Source organism: Eutrigla gurnardus (genome assembly GCF_963514095.1).
Source record: "Eutrigla gurnardus genome assembly, chromosome: 22".
In the NCBI taxonomy this organism is placed as follows: Eukaryota; Metazoa; Chordata; class Actinopteri; order Perciformes; family Triglidae; genus Eutrigla; species Eutrigla gurnardus.
The window spans coordinates 12,985,442-13,002,489 of NC_139933.1; the positions used below are offsets into that span (position 1 = coordinate 12,985,442).

The 17,048-nt window shown below is 44.5% G+C and overlaps 2 protein-coding genes and 1 long non-coding RNA gene across 5 annotated transcripts; 1 reads left to right on the forward strand and 2 right to left on the reverse strand.

The window, feature by feature from the left end:
* Positions 1-16: 16 nt before the first annotated feature.
* Positions 17-4,743, reverse strand: LOC311033355 (uncharacterized protein). 2 transcript variants are annotated; one of them, XM_084040696.1, is made up of 7 exons: positions 4,378-4,743; positions 3,849-3,999; positions 3,707-3,765; positions 3,538-3,616; positions 2,125-2,183; positions 1,944-2,040; positions 17-1,802 (listed from the first exon to the last, which is right to left on the reverse strand). In XM_084040696.1, the coding sequence occupies exons 1-7, from the start codon at positions 4,537-4,539 to the stop codon at positions 802-804; spliced, it is 1,608 nt and encodes a 535-aa protein (XP_083896822.1). In that variant the 5' UTR covers positions 4,540-4,743; the 3' UTR covers positions 17-801. The 2 variants fall into 2 exon arrangements, with proteins under 2 accessions (XP_083896822.1, XP_083896821.1); XM_084040695.1 differs by having other exon boundaries at positions 19-1,802; positions 3,849-4,005.
* A 727-nt stretch (positions 4,744-5,470) lies between these two features.
* Positions 5,471-6,798, forward strand: ch25h (cholesterol 25-hydroxylase). Of its 2 annotated transcripts, XM_084002212.1 has the most exons (3): positions 5,471-5,934; positions 6,344-6,693; positions 6,770-6,795. In XM_084002212.1, exons 1-2 carry the CDS (start codon positions 5,515-5,517, stop codon positions 6,677-6,679), a joined length of 756 nt encoding a protein of 251 aa, XP_083858338.1. In that variant the 5' UTR covers positions 5,471-5,514; the 3' UTR covers positions 6,680-6,693; positions 6,770-6,795. The 2 variants fall into 2 exon arrangements, with proteins under 2 accessions (XP_083858338.1, XP_083858337.1); XM_084002211.1 differs by having other exon boundaries at positions 6,344-6,798.
* On the reverse strand, positions 6,659-7,823 carry LOC311008521. The gene is made up of 3 exons (XR_014596528.1): positions 7,635-7,823; positions 6,897-7,452; positions 6,659-6,799 (listed from the first exon to the last, which is right to left on the reverse strand). It is a non-coding gene; the product is annotated as an uncharacterized lncRNA (long non-coding RNA).
* Between the last annotated feature and the right edge of the window lie 9,225 nt (positions 7,824-17,048).

Genomic DNA, 17,048 nt, shown 5'->3' on the forward strand with positions numbered 1-17,048 from the left:
TTAATATATCTCAAATTAAATTACATGTATTATTGGTTCTATCATAATGTAATTTGTATTTTTAATTATATATATTTGGTATATTGGGCTGCACAGTGATGTAGTGAGTAGCACTGTCGCCTCACAGCGAGAGGGTCCCGGGTTCGATTCCCGGGTTGGGTTCGGGTTCCTTCTGTGTGGAGTTGGCATGTTCTCCCTGTGTAAGCGTGGGCTCTCTCCGGGTTCTCCAGCTTCCTCCCACAGTCCAAAGACATGTAGGATGGGGATAGGTTGTTTGTCTCTATGTTGGCCCTGTGATGGACTGGTTACCTGTCCAGGGTGTACCCTGCCTTCGCCCAATGAGAGCTGGGATCGGCTCCAGCCCCCCCGTGACCCTGAATACAGGATAAGCGGTAGACAATAAATGGATGGATGGATATTTGGTATATTTATTTTTTGGGTTTTACTCTAAATCATTCATGGTCACCTGACCTCGTATTTTCAGTCACCTGGAAATGAACAGGATTAGTTGTAGATTTCACTTACTTTATTTTCCAGACAAATGAAAAATATAATCTATAAAATTAGAAAAAGGATCAATGTGCATATTTACACATTTACAGACAATTCCAGCCACATTATTAGCATAACTTAAAGCCTTGGTTTCAACCAATCAGAACACTGTATTTTGGTGGGCGGGGCTTATATCAGGTGATCATTCGTTCCATTTTCAGTGGTTTAAACATCACAAACAAACCTGGAGGCTTGTGGGTAGTGTAGTATTTAAAGTTAAGGACCATGCACTCTGATTGTCTGACTGGTTCATGCATAGCCGCACTTGTGCAGCTTCAGGTTGCGCTGGTCCGAGTACCGCTTCCCACACCGGTCACAGATGTACTGCTTGCCGCCGGCGTGGACGTGGCGCTGGTGCGTGCGTAGGTGGCTGCCCTGGCTGAAGGCCTTCCCGCAGACGTCACAGGCGTACGGCTTCTCGCCGGTGTGGACGCGCAGGTGCAGCTTCAGGCTGTTGGCATTGTTGAACCGCTTGTCGCAGCAGCTGCAGGCGAACGGCCTCTCCGAGGAGTGGGTGCGGCCGTGCGAGATCAGGCTGCTCTGCTGGCTGAACGTCTTGCCGCACTCCTGGCAGCTGAAGGGCCGCTCGCCAGTGTGGATCCGCTGGTGGATCTTCAGGTTCACCGACTGGCGGAAGGTTTTCCCACAGAGGTCGCAGCCGAACGGCCGCACACCACTGTGGATCCTCTGGTGGTTCTTGAGGTTAACAGCGTGGCGGAAGGTCTTGGGGCACTGCTCACACCCGAAGGGCTTCTGGCCTGTGTGGATCAGCTGGTGGGTCTTCAGCGTGACGGCGCGGGTGAAGCCTTTCCCGCAGGCATTGCAGACGAAGACCTTGTTGCCGGTGTGTGTGTGCGCGTGGCGGTGCAGGTTCTGCAGCAGGTTGAAGCGGCGGCCGCAGACCTCGCAGCTATGCGGCTTCTCACCCGTGTGGATGATGGCGTGCGTCTTCAGCTGCGTCTGCTTGGAGAAACGCTTCCCGCACTGCAGACACTCATACGGCCGCTCGCCTGTGTGCGTCCTCGCATGGCTCTGCAGACTCTGGCGCTGGCGGAAGGACCGGCCACAGACGCCGCAGGGGAACGGCTTCTCGCCGGTGTGGATCCGGTAGTGGGACTTCAGGTTGCTCTGAGACGTGAAGGATTTACCACATGTCGTACATGTGAAGTACTTCCATGTGACGCTCTGCAGGACGAACTCCTGCTGCTGCAGGTCAGAGGTCACCGGCTGGGCCGCTTCCACCCGAGCTCCTGGAAGGAAAACACTCGGATTCAACTCAAAGCTATCCATCAGGTCTCAGATCTGGTCTGAGGGGTCAGGTCTGAGGGGAAGTGATCGGGTCTGAGGGGAAGTGATCGGGTCTGAGGGGGTCTCAGTGATCAGGTACTCACTCTCAGCGATGGCTCCCAGGTCGATGTTGCCGTGTTCGTCTTTAACGGTCACTGCTGGGACAAACAGGTTTTCAGTTCTCTCCTCCTCTTGTTTGGTCTGCAGTCACACAACAGACGGACAGTCAGACAGACAGGTCAGTATGAACTGATGAACAGGCAAGTCAACAGTCAACAATCTTACCTGAGTGGATCTGTGTGTGTCCGAGGTCCCTGGTTGGACCTTGTACGAGTGTTCAGCCTCTGTTATGGACAAATCAAACGTCAGACTAGTTCGACACCACAGTGACCCTACATGTCTACCAGACGCTGTCCTCCCTCCTGTACCGGCAGGTACAGTATCACTGATCTGAGCCAGAAGAAATCCACAACTGCCCTCCAAACTCTTTCAGGCCCTTTGGTGGAGCCAAGACGGTCTGTGTCAAAAGGTCGGGACAACCAAGTTATATAAGTGACCCCCCCAGAGGAAAGTGTGACACCCTAACAGTTATTCCCAGTAGAGGTTTCGTGGTAACGTTGTGTTTCCTTGTCTGCCCACATCAAGACTACTAACCAATAACTCTATGTCCCTTCGGCCTTCGATGAACACATTAATGTCATCAGCATAAAGTCCATAGTCCTGGTGGCCTAGGTCTGAAATGGATTCAGAGGAGGCTCAATAGCTAAAGAGTATACCTGTCCAGAGAAAGCTCCCCGCTGCTGATGTCCCTCTGGACCTGGACCTGGACTGCTCAGCCCACCACTCATTTTGGCCCTAAAACCAAAAGCTCTGAAACTGTGGTCTTCCTGGTAATGATCATGTCTACAAATATCAAATAAGTCTCTCATTAGACAAAGAGTGTCTATGGTGGATCCATCCGGTCTACAGGATGTCGATTACTTTAGAAGGAAGTTTGCAGTCTGTGCAGAGCAAAACCACTAGTCTCCAGTTCTTAAACCAGGTCTCCTCTTTTGGGTTAAGGGGCTCACACACCGGACCGAAAATCGGCGTCTTTGAGAGAGTCGGCGCCCGTGACATGAGTCTACTTGGTGTGGTCGCTCGAATCGGCCCACGTCGGCGTTCATTTCAGCCGATTCAAATGTGTAATCCGCCATTCGAGTCGGTCATTCTTTTACCATTCTGATTGGTGGAGGCTAGCAGCTTGACTAGCGAATCAGTGAAGCCCGGAAGTGACGATGGTAAACATACCAGATAACCAGTGGAATCGAAGAAGGCGGTCTAGAGAGGACCGCCTACTTCCGGTTTTCGTGTTTTTTGGCCCACAATACAGATTAGCGCCGCCTGTTGTTTTGGAGACATTACATCTCGCGCAAGCGCGGAACGTATGGCGTCGGCTGTAATTCCGTAGGTGTGAACCGCCCATGTCGTTGTTCGAGTCGGCCATATTAAGTAGCCGACGCCGAATTTACCGACGCGAGTCGGGCAGTTCTTCCGGTGTGTACACAGCTTATAGTGAAAGAACATCAGGCTGACAGGATCCCGACTAAAAGCCCATCACGGGTCAGCTCCACACACTTAGGGGACCTGTGAGGACTACTGATCAGGTCAGAAGGATAGCGATCAGGTCTGAGGGGGTCTCAGTGATCAGGTACTCACTGTCTCCCAGGTCGATGTTGCCATGCACGTCTCCATCTGTCACCGCCGGTTTTTCAGTTCCCTCCTTCTCTGGTTTGGTCTGCAGTCACACAACAGACAGACAGTCAGTCAGACAGACAGGTCAGTGAACGCATCACTGATGAATAGGTGAGTCAACAGGAAGTCTTACCTGGGTGGATCTGTGTGTGTCGAACGTCTGTGGTCTGAATCCGTACGAATGTTCAGCCTCTGTTATGGACCAATGACATTTCACATTAGTATGACATCATTCCAATGGGGTCTCTCCTGATTGGTTGGGTGGGGTTACGTACCAACGCGTGTGTCATTGAGGATGTTGAGGATGCTGGTCTGAGGTCTCCTGCCGGTCCTCCCCGACGACTCCAGCAGCAGTTTGGCTTCGTCCACCACGTTCATGATCTTCCCCAGAGCCTCGTTGCCCAGCGTCTCCATGACAGCGGCGAACTGCACCTGGCAGGGTCAGAGGTCACGCAAACGCCAACAGGAGACACACTACTGTCAGGTCACTGCTTCCTGTACACTGACTTATTCACATCGGCCTTCATCGCTCTCATGTAGGCTGCTGGTCATTTTTGTTAGAATGAGCAGATCGATTATAAACAACGTTTTTTTTCTTATTGATTAGATCCTGAGATTTAAGATTCTAATAATGATTTTAATGTGTAATGTTCTTTAGCCTTGTTGATCAACATTATTGATCATGTTGTTTTATGAGTCTCCCTCCGGATCAACAAATGCTTATCTTTAGTTTAAACTTAAACGCTGACGTAATACATGTCACCACGGTCGGTGGTCCAGCCGGCCCGGGACCCCGTTCCTCACCATCTTGTCCCGGCAACCGGCCTCCTCCTCGGTCCGGACCTCCAAGCGGAGCAGGAAGGCCGAGCCGTCCTCCACCAGCTTGTTCAGCTCCGCCACCGCAGCGTGGACCAGAGACTCCATGACGACGGCCAGCTGGGTGTGCAAGCCGACGAAGGAGCTCATGCTGCCGGCTAGAAGCCGCCGCTGCTCCCGCTAAACCGGCCGAGGCTAACTGCGGCTAACAGCTAATGCTGTGTGGCAGCATTCAGTTCCGTTAGTTCCACTTCGTTTTTATCGGACTACATTTAAAAAGCGACTTTAGAAGGAAAAGTCCCACTTTAGCTCACTAACAACAAACTAGGGCGACGTGAGGCTCCAGGAAGTGGTTCTGGTTTCTGTTCCGGGTCGAACGGAGAGTACTTCCGATCTTTTTAAAACGCAATTTAGTACTCGGATATTTTACTGCTGTAAAAGTAGTCATAGCAATTACAAGTACAACAATAGTATCAAACCGCGTCACACACGCAGTTCTGAAGTTTGATTTAATTTAATTCGAAAACATGTTATGCTATGTGAGTTGGTCATTGTTATAAATCATGATGAATATTGATAATTATACAGTTCTACAAACCGATTATAATAATTGGCGGTGTATTATTGACGTGGGGGGAGTGTTAGTCCGCTTGAGTCCAGCAGGGGGCGACAGAGTCACATCTCTAACACCAGCTCTCAGCAAACATCTGCAGCTGAAGGAGAAGGAGAGAAATGAGCTCAAGGGCTTTGAGGCCATGTGACTGACTTTCACCAGTAAACGCAAAACCACAACGGAGACCCAAAACCACCACAGAGAGACATCAAACCACACACGACCCAAAACCACTACAGAGAGACCCAAAACTACACAGAGACGTGTCTGCACTGGACTCTAATCAGACCAGTAGACAGATTTATATCCTAAAGCAACAGGAAACGTGTGAAATGTCAACTTCTGTTTCCACCAAGTTTCCACTTGTCAATCTGAGGCTTGTTAAGGAGCAGGAAGAGTCCTTATAAGGGCGCGGTGCTGGTGATGTCACAGTGGTGGGTGGGGCTGAGCTTCTATAAAAGCAGCTGTGGCGCTCAGACCGTCTAACTGGATTAACTCTGTATGATGGCAGGATGCTTCAGCCTCTCTGGACCTTCGTATTGGGACACTCGGCCCTCCTGGACTCCCCCGTCTTCCCCGTCCTCTTCTCCCTGTCTGTCTACCTGTCTTGTTGCCTACCCTTCCTGCTGCTGGACCTGCTGTCCTCCAGGTGGGCCCTGCTGAGCAGGTTCAAGCTGCAGCCTCAGAGCTCTGTCAGCTGGGCCTCCCTGTGGAGCTGCCTGGCTCTGACTCTCTACAACCACCTGGTCTTCATCTTACCCCTGACCCTGATCCACTGGTACCTGAGGCCCATCCAGCTGCCCCAGGAGGCACCGTCCCTGACCCGACTGCTGGCTCAGGTTCTGGTCTGCCTGCTGCTCTTTGACTTCCAGAGCTTCATCTGGCACCTGCTGCACCACAGAAATCCCTGGCTCTACCGCACCTTCCACAAGGTCAGTACCTGGACCGGGACTTACCAGTAGAATGAGGACTAACCAGTAGTTACACTATGGATTCCTTAAATTCAAATATCTAAGTTGTGATAATGTTTTATTCTTAGATCTTTTTCTCATTAAATTTGTAGGCGAAGAAAATCAAACAAGTTAAAAAAAATGATAATCTAAATCATAAAAGTGCAGAAGTTAAAATATCTATATCTAATAATATATCTAATAAGACATATCTTTGTGGTAGAGACTAATTGTTACATATTTATGTTATTGACATAAAACGTTGTAAAGACATAAATGCAAATAATTAATTATATGAAGTGATAATTATAAGTAATATTACTTATTACTAAGTAATACTTGCTTACTTACTTGTAATAATTGCTTCTGTAATTCTATGTTCATCCACCAGGTGCACCACACCTTCAGCTCCACCTCGGCCCTCACCACGGAGCACTCCGGAGCCTGGGAGACTCTCAGTCTGGGCTTCTTCGCCGCTGCCACCCCAGTCCTGCTGCACTGCCACCCGCTCACCGAGCTGGCCTTCTTCGTGCTGAACATCTGGCTGTCGGTGGAGGACCACTGTGGCTACGACCTGCCCTGGGCCACCCACCGCCTGGTGCCGCTGGGGCTGTACGGCGGGGCCCGCCACCATGACCTCCACCATCTCAAGTCCAAATGCAACTACGCCCCTTACTTCACCCACTGGGACCTGCTGGCCGGGACGCTGCAGTCACACCAAGACTGAACTACTGATGGAGAAGTTCCTGAATCGAAAGACAGTTCTTGAATTGAAGGAGAGCTCCTGAATCAAAAGAGAGTTTCTGAACTGATGGAGAGTTCCTGAATCGAAAGAGAGTTCCTCAATCTGATGGAGAGTTCCTGAAACTGATGGAGAGTTCCTAAATTGAAAGAGAGTTCCTGAACTGATAGAGAGTTCCTGAATCAATGGAGAGTTCCTGAACTGATGGACATTTCCCTGAATCTGAAGAGAGTTCCTGAACTGATAGAGAAGTTTCTAAACCGATTGTTTCTGAACTCATTAAAATGTCTGGACTAATTTTGAAGCCAATCAATACATTTCTGACCTGATGGAGAACTTCTAAACTGATCAGTTTTTGAACTGATAATGAGAAGAGAACCTTGGAACCATGAATGAATGAGGTCACGTAAATATTTCTGTTTATAAGTGACTCAAAGATGAAAAGATTTCTGTTCTGACCAGAAATCTTCATCTCAGATCATCGTTTACATTAAGCGACTGAGGAAATGATATATTTATTTATTTATTTATTTATTTATTATATCTCTGTATGACTTTTCACATGTTTATTTATTAACTTTATCCAGTATTGATGAAATCATATGTATATAATCTGTTATTTTATGAGCAAGCTGGTGGAGCAAGAGTCTTTTAATGCAAATCAACCTGAAAAATGTTTTACGGAGCAGAAAAAGGAACTTTAGCACTATGATGGAGAATGTATAACGTACAACGTAAGTGAATGCAGTGACGAAGAACTTTCTTCATAAGTGATGTTGAGCTTTAATGTCTGAACTCATGTGAACAAGGAGCTGCATCAAACGGCTAATTAAATACTTTCTTTAGTGGTTTAATGTATAAAACGTTCATGTTGATGAAACATTCAATTGTTATTTATTAATAGCAGCTAATTAGCTCCAACTGAACTCTGAAAGAAAACAAGTGTGTGAGAAGCAAAGTGAAGCGGCTAAACTGTGAACGTGTTGAGAAAATACAAAGAAGATAACTGGAAGTTTGTCAATGAATATTTTTACTGAAAGTTTTTAAATGTGAAAACAATATTTTTCAGAATCACTGAGAATAAACTTTAAGGACCAAAGTTAAACAATGTTTGTTTAATGTGTGGAATGTTCTTTTATTTTTTTATTTTACCTTTATTTTACCAGGAAAGTCCCATTGAGATTAAAAACCTCTTTTTCAAGGGAGTCCTGGCCAAGAGGCAGCAAAAGTTACAAAGTTACAATATACAGACAAATAAAACAAATAAAATTATAAAAAACAGTTACAAGTAAAGGAGGTTGTCTCGAGTGCTCTCAGCCTGGATTTAAAAGCATTCAAAGATATCAGTTCAGTTAATTTCCAATCTTTTTGCAGCATGTTCCAGGTAGAAGGAGCAGAATAGACGAAAGCCTTTTTCCCCAGTTCAGTGCGGGCAAATGGAACAGACAACAACAACTGATTGTTTGAACGCAAACCATAAGAATCAACACTTCTCCATGTGATTAAATTACAGATGTAGGATGGCAGTAGTCCAACCATGGCCTTGTAGATAAAAGTGCACCAGTGACCCAGCCTCCTGGTGGACAAAGAAGGCCATCCCACTCGAGAATACAACTCACAGTGATGAGTAAGGGCTCTACAGTTAGTTATAAACCTCAGAGAAGCATGATAAACAGCGTCAATCTTACTTAAATATTGAGCTGAGGCATTCATATATATCAGGTCTCCATAATCTAAAATGGATACAAAGGTTGCAGTGACAAGCCGCTTTTTCACCTCAAAAGAGAAACAACATTTATTTCGGTAGAAAAAACCCAATTTAAGTTTGAGTTTCTTCACAAGATTGTCAATATGGGGCTTGAAGGTGAGGGAGTCATCAAGCAAGACACCGAGGTATTTGTATGTATGAACCACCTCTATGACATTTCCCTCAAGAGTGGACACTGTGGGGACAGTTTGAGGTACTATTTTAGTGTTGGAAAACAACATTAACTTAGTCTTGTCTGTGTTGAGGACTAGTTTTAGTTTTAGTGTGTGTGCTGGACCACATCAAATGCTTTCTGCAAAGATATAACAGCTTTAGCAGGAGTTGATCCAAGACAGTAAATAATTGTGTCATCGGCATAAAAATGCATGTTAGCATCTAACACATTTTTTCCCAAATCATTAATGTACATAATGAACAGGAGGGGTCCTAATATCGAACCCTGTGGCACACCGTTATGGTTATGGACATACACAAATTCAGAACACAGACCATCATATTTAAGTGTCACTAAGTGAGTCCTGTCACTAAGATAATTTGTAAACCATTATGTCAAAGTGGACATAATTATAATACATCATAATGTTGTTAAATACATTATAATCTTGTGTAATAACATTATAATCTTGTTTTAATACATTAAAAATGTTAGATACATTATAATGTTGTTAAATGCATTATAAAATCTTGTTTAAATACATTATTATATTGTTTAAATACATTCTAATGTTGTTTAAAAACATTATTATGTTGTTTAAATACAATATAATGTTGTGTAAACATATTAAAATGTTTTAAATACATTATAATATTTTTTAAATACAATATAATGTTGTTAGAAACAATACCAGTCTAAATACATTATATTGTTGTTAAATACATGTTAATGTTGTTTAAAAACATTATTATATTGTTTAAATACAATATAATGTTGTGTAAATACATTATAATCATGTTTGAATACATTATAATCTTGTTTAAATACATTATCATCATAATGATCAATTATTTGCCTGAAGTGAAATGAAAAAACACATTGAATATGTATAGAAAGTTAGTTTTAGTTTGTAGTACCAGTAGTCGTAGTATTAGTAATGTCAGTAGTATTAGTATTAGCGGCATCACTACATGTAGTAACATTTGCAGTTTTCTTCAGTGAGATGAAGCAACAACAAATGAGTTACACGCGCACACACATACACACACACACACACACACACACACACACACACACACACACACACACACACACACACACACACACACACAGAGCCCCTTTACGAGAAGTCACATGGCCCCCACAGTGTGATGTGATTGGCTGATCCAGACTAATCTCTCCAGGATCTGGTTTCGGTTCAGCTGAAGTCCAGGTTTTTCCCAGTCCAGATGACATCATCCCTCCAGGCCCCCGGAGACTCCTTTGGGACTGGTAAAGTCCCAAAGGCAGGAAGCAGTCCATGAGGGTCTGGATCAGGGTGGAGGAGGAAAAGGTGGTGAATCAGTAAAAGTAAAGTTGGTCAGAGGTCAAAAGTTGTCAGAAATATAAATACTCAAATAACGTACAGATACCTGACAAAACCTACAGAAGTAGGCCTACAGTAACGTTTTTGTACTTTAATTCTCACCTCTGTTTGACACCAAGAATCAACTTCCTGTCATACAAACCCTCATTATGATGTTGTAATACAAACACACACACACACACACACACACACACACACACACACACACACACACACACACACACACACACACACACACACACACACACACACACACACACACACACACACACACACACACACAGCAATAGATGAGTCACCTGAAAGGCATTTTTCCAAGCAGCCATAGCTGCAACTCAACATGACTGATCCTGAGTCAGACAGCCTGAGAGAGAAATCCACAACCAGGATCCTCAGGGGGGACATGAGTCATTCTGCGTTCAGGTGTCAGTCAGACCAGCAGAGAAAACGAATCCACATGAGACCACATTAGAGACTGGTTTAACAAGTCTGAACACATCGTTTTCATGTTAAAGTCTCTCATGTGGTCTCATGCAGACCAGTCTCTGCTGGTGAAACTGAAGCCTGGTTTGAGTCTTTAATAAAAAGCTCACATTCTCATTGGGGGACAAACGTGTCTCAGTCCAGCAGTGATGTCAGCATCTTCTCGCTGAGGTCAACAGCCCGTCTGTTCGAGTCTCAAAGTGCTCCAGTGATGGATTCTGGGAAATCAGAGGGGAAAGCCCAGTGTGTGTCCAGCACTCCAGTATATCTATCTTTGTGAGGGCCAGGTGAAAGTGATGGTCTGGGGATGTCCGGTGATGTATATTATTGTATATATTATTATATAATTGTATACATTAGTATATCTTTTATTATATTATTGTATATATTATTAAATTATTGTGTATATTCCATTGTCTACTGCTTATTCTGTATTCAGGGTCGCGGGGGGCTGGAGCCGATCCGAACTGTCATTGGGCGAAGGCAGGGTTCACCCTGGACCGGATGCCAGTCCATCATAGGGCTGACATGTAGAGACAGACAACCATTCACACTCACATTCTTATTGTGTATATTATTATATTAAAGTCAGAGACGACACCAGATTTAAATCTGGAGACAAGAAGATGACAAAGTCTAACAAACGTCTCGGGGGGGATCACAGACTCTGGTGGTGGCTGATGGGTAATTTGATGTCATGATTGACTGTGAGTGAGATGATGAAAGAGCTTCAACTCAGCATGAAAACTGGAGTCACCATTCATCAGGAAAACAAGAGTGTTTGTGTGTGTGTGTGATGTGATGATGTAATGTCCACTGTCCATTGTTTCACTTCCTGTAACTTCAGACTGACCGGCTGAAAGATGTCTGGGAAACTCCTGAACGGATGTCATCATAAATGTATTATTAATAATATTATCAACATTATAATTATTATAATTATAATTATAATTATAATTTTATTATATAATTGTCTCCAGGTAAGAAAATGAGTACACAAAGAAGAGCAGTTGTATGCAGAGAACAGCAGTAGTACACAGAAAACAGCAGTAGTACACAGAGAAGAGCAGTAGTACACAGGGAACACACAGAGACAGCAGTACACAGAGAAGAGCAGTAGTACACAGGGAACACACAGAGACAGCAGTACACAGAGAAGAGCAGTAGTACACAGGGAACACACAGAGACAGCAGTACACAGAGAAGAGCAGTAGTACACAAAGAACAGTAGTAGTACAGAGAACAGTAATACACAGAGAACAGCAGTAGTACACAGAGAACAGCAGTAGTACACAGAAAACAGCAGTAGTACACAGAGAAGAGCAGTAGTACACAGAAAACAGCAGTATTACACAGAGAAGAGCAGTAGTACACAGGGAACACACAGAGACAGCAGTACACAGAGAAGAGCAGTAGTACACAAAGAACAGTAGTAGTACAGAGAACAGTAATACACAGAGAACAGCAGTAGTACATAGAGAACAGTAGTAGTACACAGAGAACAGCAGTGGTACACAGAGACCAGCAGGAGTACACAGATAACAGCACTAACAGCAGAACTGCACAGACACAGTTTGGCCTGCAGAGGGAGCCGCAGCATCATAGCATCTCTGTTTGTGAATCAATATTTTATCTCAACCATAATCATCACAAATACATATGAAGATAGAAAATATCCTTTAAACTGTAGTGAGATCAGTTCAAAGCACTAAATCCTAAACCTGAAACCTGATCCTCCAAGACCACTTACCAGATCCTCCAGGACCACTTACTTGATCCTCCAGGAACACTTACCTGATCCTCCAGGAACAGTTGAATCTGTCTGAAGATAGATTCTGGGCCCACTCACACCAGGGCCATTCGATCCATATAGTGCCTCTGCCCGATTGAATCCAAGTTGATCACTGAGTGATAATGAGTGGGACGGGACGATTAAAGCCTACGTCATGTCCACATTGCGTACCCATGCATTTGCTCGTGCATGAATCGTACCGTACTCAAATCCACCTCTTCAAAGCGTGCCAGGGCCGAGCAAGAGTATCGTTCTTAAGTATGGAACGGAGTGCTCACACTGGCCAAATAATCCGGACATTAGGCTCAATCGTGCCTGGTACAGTTGGTGTAGTGTGAGTGCGCCCTCAGATTCATGCATCCATTGTCTACCGCTTATCCTGTATTCAGGGTCGCGGGGGGTCTGGAGCCGATCCCAGCTGACATTGGGCGAAGACAGGGTACACCCTGGACAGGGTCTATGTAGAGACAGACAACCATTCACACTCACATTCACACCTACGGGCAATTTTAGAATGATCAATTAACCTATCCCCATCCTGCATGTCTTTGGACTGGAGGAAGCTGGAGAACCCGGAGAGAACTGCTCACACAGGGAGAACATGCAAACTCCTGGGACTCTCTCGCTGTGAGGTGACAGTGCTACCCACTACACCACCGTGCAGGCCGATTCAGATTATTAAAACTCATTATAATCAATAATTTATTGTGTATTATTATAGATTAAACTCAATATAATCAATAATAGAGTATCTATTATTATAGATTAAACTAGCAGCAGTATATTAAGTCATTAGAATGAGACACACACACACACACACACACACACACACACACACACACACACACACACACACACACACATTCCTGAGCTGGTTGTGAGCAGCGGCTCATGTGTGTTGATGTTAGTCGGCCAATCAGAATCAGTTTCAGACATCCCAGTAAGGAGTCCAGCTGTTTTCCCATTTTCGGTCAAAGTCCACGCAGAGAGAGTGTGTGTGTGTGTGTGTGTGCGTGTGTGCGTGTGTGTGTGTGTCAGTGTGCACATGTGCGTGTGTGTGCACTCGTGTGTGTGTGTATGTGTGTGTTATATGAATAGAGTTGGAGTCGACTTCATTTCCAAAATTACTATAAAACATAAACCAACATCAATGACTACGAGAAAAGTTAAACTTAATATAATAATGATAATTGTTCCATTTGTTTCTGTGATCATTATTGATCAATAACATTACAACCATGGTGGTCACCTACATCCTGTCACCTACATCCCGTCGTTGTCACCTTCACACTAACCTTCTGGTCTACGGTGACCTTTTAATTCAATCTGTTTTATTGTGAAACAGGAAGTTGTCTCTGTTTAAATCTCTGCCTCCAGTTCTTCTTCTCCTCTTATTAACTGTTGCTCAGTGCATCAAACCATCAGACAGCGTTTTCCTCTCAGATGTGATGATATAGAAGAATATCAGAAGAATAAATCATGTGTGTGTTTGAGGTGCCTGATGGTGTAAATAAAGACCATCCATCAGTGATGCTGGTATGAAGCTATGAAGGAGGAGCTAGGAGATGAACACTGTACAACTAAACAAGGACATGAAGGAGAAAAACCACCGTCTCCGTCTCTCAGCAGACCACACCCCCCATGTTTCCTGTCCTTACATGAGACCAGCACCAGGAGGAGGAGGCTCCTCTTATTTACTGACCAGCTTCCTTTTTAGGCGTTCCAGCTCCAGACGTACAGAACTCACCCAGTTTCATGTTTTATGTTCTGTTTAATCTGCTCCTCTGAAGGTGGAGTAAAGTGGGTGGAGTCTCTGCCCCAGGAAGTTTTCTTTTCCTCATAGTAAAGTTTCCGTATAAGGAGAAGCTGAGTGCATCACACTCCTGTGTGTCCTTCAGGACTACAGTACCCATCTGCCTCAGCAGTCGCGGGGATGGACACACTTCTAGAGCTGCAGTTCAAACTCTGCAATTGGATGTTTGTCAGGGAAATGCACCCTGGGAGTCGTAGTTGATTGAGTTCCAACAGCACAGACACTCAGAAAGCAGCTAGCATCTTGCTTCCTGTCTGAGATGGACTGGTCTACTGCCACATGAGAACCCTGAAGAGATCCTGTTCTAGTCTAGGAGCACATGAGAACCCTGGTCTAAAGAGATCCTGTTTTGCTCTAAAAGCACATGAGAACCCTGGTCTGAAGAGATCCTGCTCTGGTCTACGAGCACATGAGAACGCTGGTCTGAAGAGATCCTGTACTGGTCTACGAGCACATGAGAACGCTGGTCTGAAGAGATCCTGTACTGGTCTACGAGCACATGAGAACGCTGGTCTGAAGAGATCCTGTACTGGTCTACGAGCACATGAGAATGCTGGTCTGAAGCGATCCTCTTCTGGTCTACGAGCACATGAGAACGCTGGTCCTTTTTATTTTATATCCTGATGAAGGAAACGTTTCATGGTAGATTTCAGACTGAGAGTTTATCCTGATCTTCGTAGATGCCATGTTGATTAACATCCAGTCGTCACTATGAATCCTGGGATACGTTGGGCTGTGAAGGATCCATCACGTGGATCGTGTGAACCAGGACCAGATTGAGACGACTAAACTACATAGTTAGGTTGAGACCACTAAACTACATAGTTAGATTGAGATGACTAAAATACAGTACATAGTAAGATTGAGATGACTAGACTACATAGTTAGATTGAGATGACTAAACTGCATAGTTAACTATGTAGTTAGGTTGAGTCTAAACTAGTTAGGTTGAGACTAGACTACAAGGTTCTAACAGGACACCAACATCAGTCTCCTGGTTAAATTCCTGTGTGTTTTTTTTTACCCCTATCCAGCCCTCCTCCCTACATGGACTTCTAGGAATTTATGACAAATTATAACAAATTAGTGTTTTATATACATCAAGGGAAACATGGGAAATGTAGTTTTAGGAGAGCAGGTTGACAAATGTGTTTCACAACGAGTAAATAAATAATAAAATATCATAAATTAAATGAATCAAAGAATGTCATTAAAAAAAATACATATGAGCAACACTATTTGTGATGAAATTAGAAAAATAAAATGTCAATACATAACAAGAATTCATCGTTTCTGTCTGTCCCTCTGTCTTTCTCTCTCTGTCTGTCTGATCTTCCTTTAACTTCCAGCCGTCCTAACATGGTTCTGTGTCTCTGTGAGTCCAGGATGGTCTGGGATCTGTCCTCAGAAGGGGATTGTGGTCTCCATCATCTAAACTGATGATGTCACTGTTTTGGCACGCAAATTGTGTGTGTGTGTGTGTGTGTGTGTGTGTGTGTGTGTGTGTGTGTGTGTCTGTGTGTGTGTTTGTGAACATGCTACACTTCCATATGAGGAGGTGAGACTGAGAGGAAGATAATGAGGTAAATAAAAACATGAACTAAACTTTTATAATTACTGGATATTAATATGTGATAATACGTCAAACGTATATGATTCTAATATTATTAAATGCCTCTCAGTATTTACATGTTTCTGTTGAGAAAAACTTAGCTGGTGCATCTACAGTCAGTGAAGTCTGTGTGTAGCTGGCGGTCTACAGTCAGTGAAGTCGGTGTGTAGCTGGAGCATCTAGTGAAGTTGCTGTGTAGCTGGTGCATCTACAGTCAGTGAAGGCAGGTCTACAGTCAATGAAGTCGGTGTGTAGCTGGTGCGTCAACAGTCAGTGAAGTTGGTGTGTAGCTGGTGCATCTACAGTCAAGGCCGTCCAGACGAAGCAAAACAAACTTTTTTTCTCCGTTTTTCCTTGGCGTTGTTTCAAGAAAATCCGCGTCCAGACGAATCCACTGAAAACGACTCAGCGCACTGTAGTACATATTCCAGGCCCTTATGCGGCGCTGTTTCTGCTACAAAAACGCAGAAGAAGAGACGGAGCTTGACCGGATGTTTGCCATTGCTATGGCAACACGTGAGAGTTACGGCTAATCTCCGCCCGACCACCCGATCAATAAACACCCATAAGATGACAATTTGGCCCATATAAATAAAACCAACAATGAGCATCAACAGCTGTCACCCTAAGGACCTTGACGAGGCGTTGTCACACGTTGGGATGGATTAATTAGACAAATAAATGCCTACATTCATGGGAAGTTAGCTAGCGGTTATTTGTTAGCATCGTAATAAAGTAGCAAATCTGCAACTTTTTCCCCGGAATATTGCCCCCCTCTCTCGGCTCTGTTTTTTTTTTCATACAGCGGCCCTGATACGCCGTCGTACAGACGAACAGAATATCTGCTACGAGCACGGAGGCCGCCGTTTTTGTTGTTGTTACGAGACGTCGCAGGGGAAGAAGTCAGGCTCAAGGGGCGGGCCGATGACGTCAGCGTTTCATTTTCGCCGTCCACACGAAAACGAACACGAAACGGAGGGGTGCCGTTTTTTTCTTTTCCACCCTGAGAGCTGGTTTAAAAAAAGTGCGTTTTCACGCCGCGAAAACGCCAGATTCGTATGGACCGCAGGGCGAAACGCACAAGACTTCTGCGTTTACGCACTGAAAACGTTTTCGTGTGGACAGGCCCTCAGTGAAGGCAGGTCTACAGTCAGTGAAGTTGGTGTGTAGCTGGTGCATCGACAGTCAATGAAGTCAATAGGCTCGTTCCAAATGAGCCGGCCTGCACAGAATCGATCGCTGGCTGATAATGTGGTGGTTGATAATAGTATAATAATAATAGTAATAATAATAATCATATTAACAACAATAATAGAGGTTATTTATATAGACCTTATTAAAACCTTTTAAAGTAGCCTACAGTGTG

Coding starts and splice junctions, on each gene's coding strand:
- LOC311033355 (XM_084040695.1), bottom strand. CDS start 4,539: ATGAGCTCCTTCGTCGGCTTGCACACCCAGCTGGCCGTCGTCATGGAG. Junction 2,184..3,537: donor CAACATCGACCTGGGAGACA/GTGAGTACCTGA, acceptor TGTCCATAACAG/AGGCTGAACACTCGTACAAG. Junction 2,041..2,124: donor ACACACACAGATCCACTCAG/GTAAGATTGTTG, acceptor GTGTGACTGCAG/ACCAAACAAGAGGAGGAGAG.
- ch25h (XM_084002211.1), top strand. CDS start 5,515: ATGCTTCAGCCTCTCTGGACCTTCGTATTGGGACACTCGGCCCTCCTG. Junction 5,935..6,343: donor TCTACCGCACCTTCCACAAG/GTCAGTACCTGG, acceptor TTCATCCACCAG/GTGCACCACACCTTCAGCTC.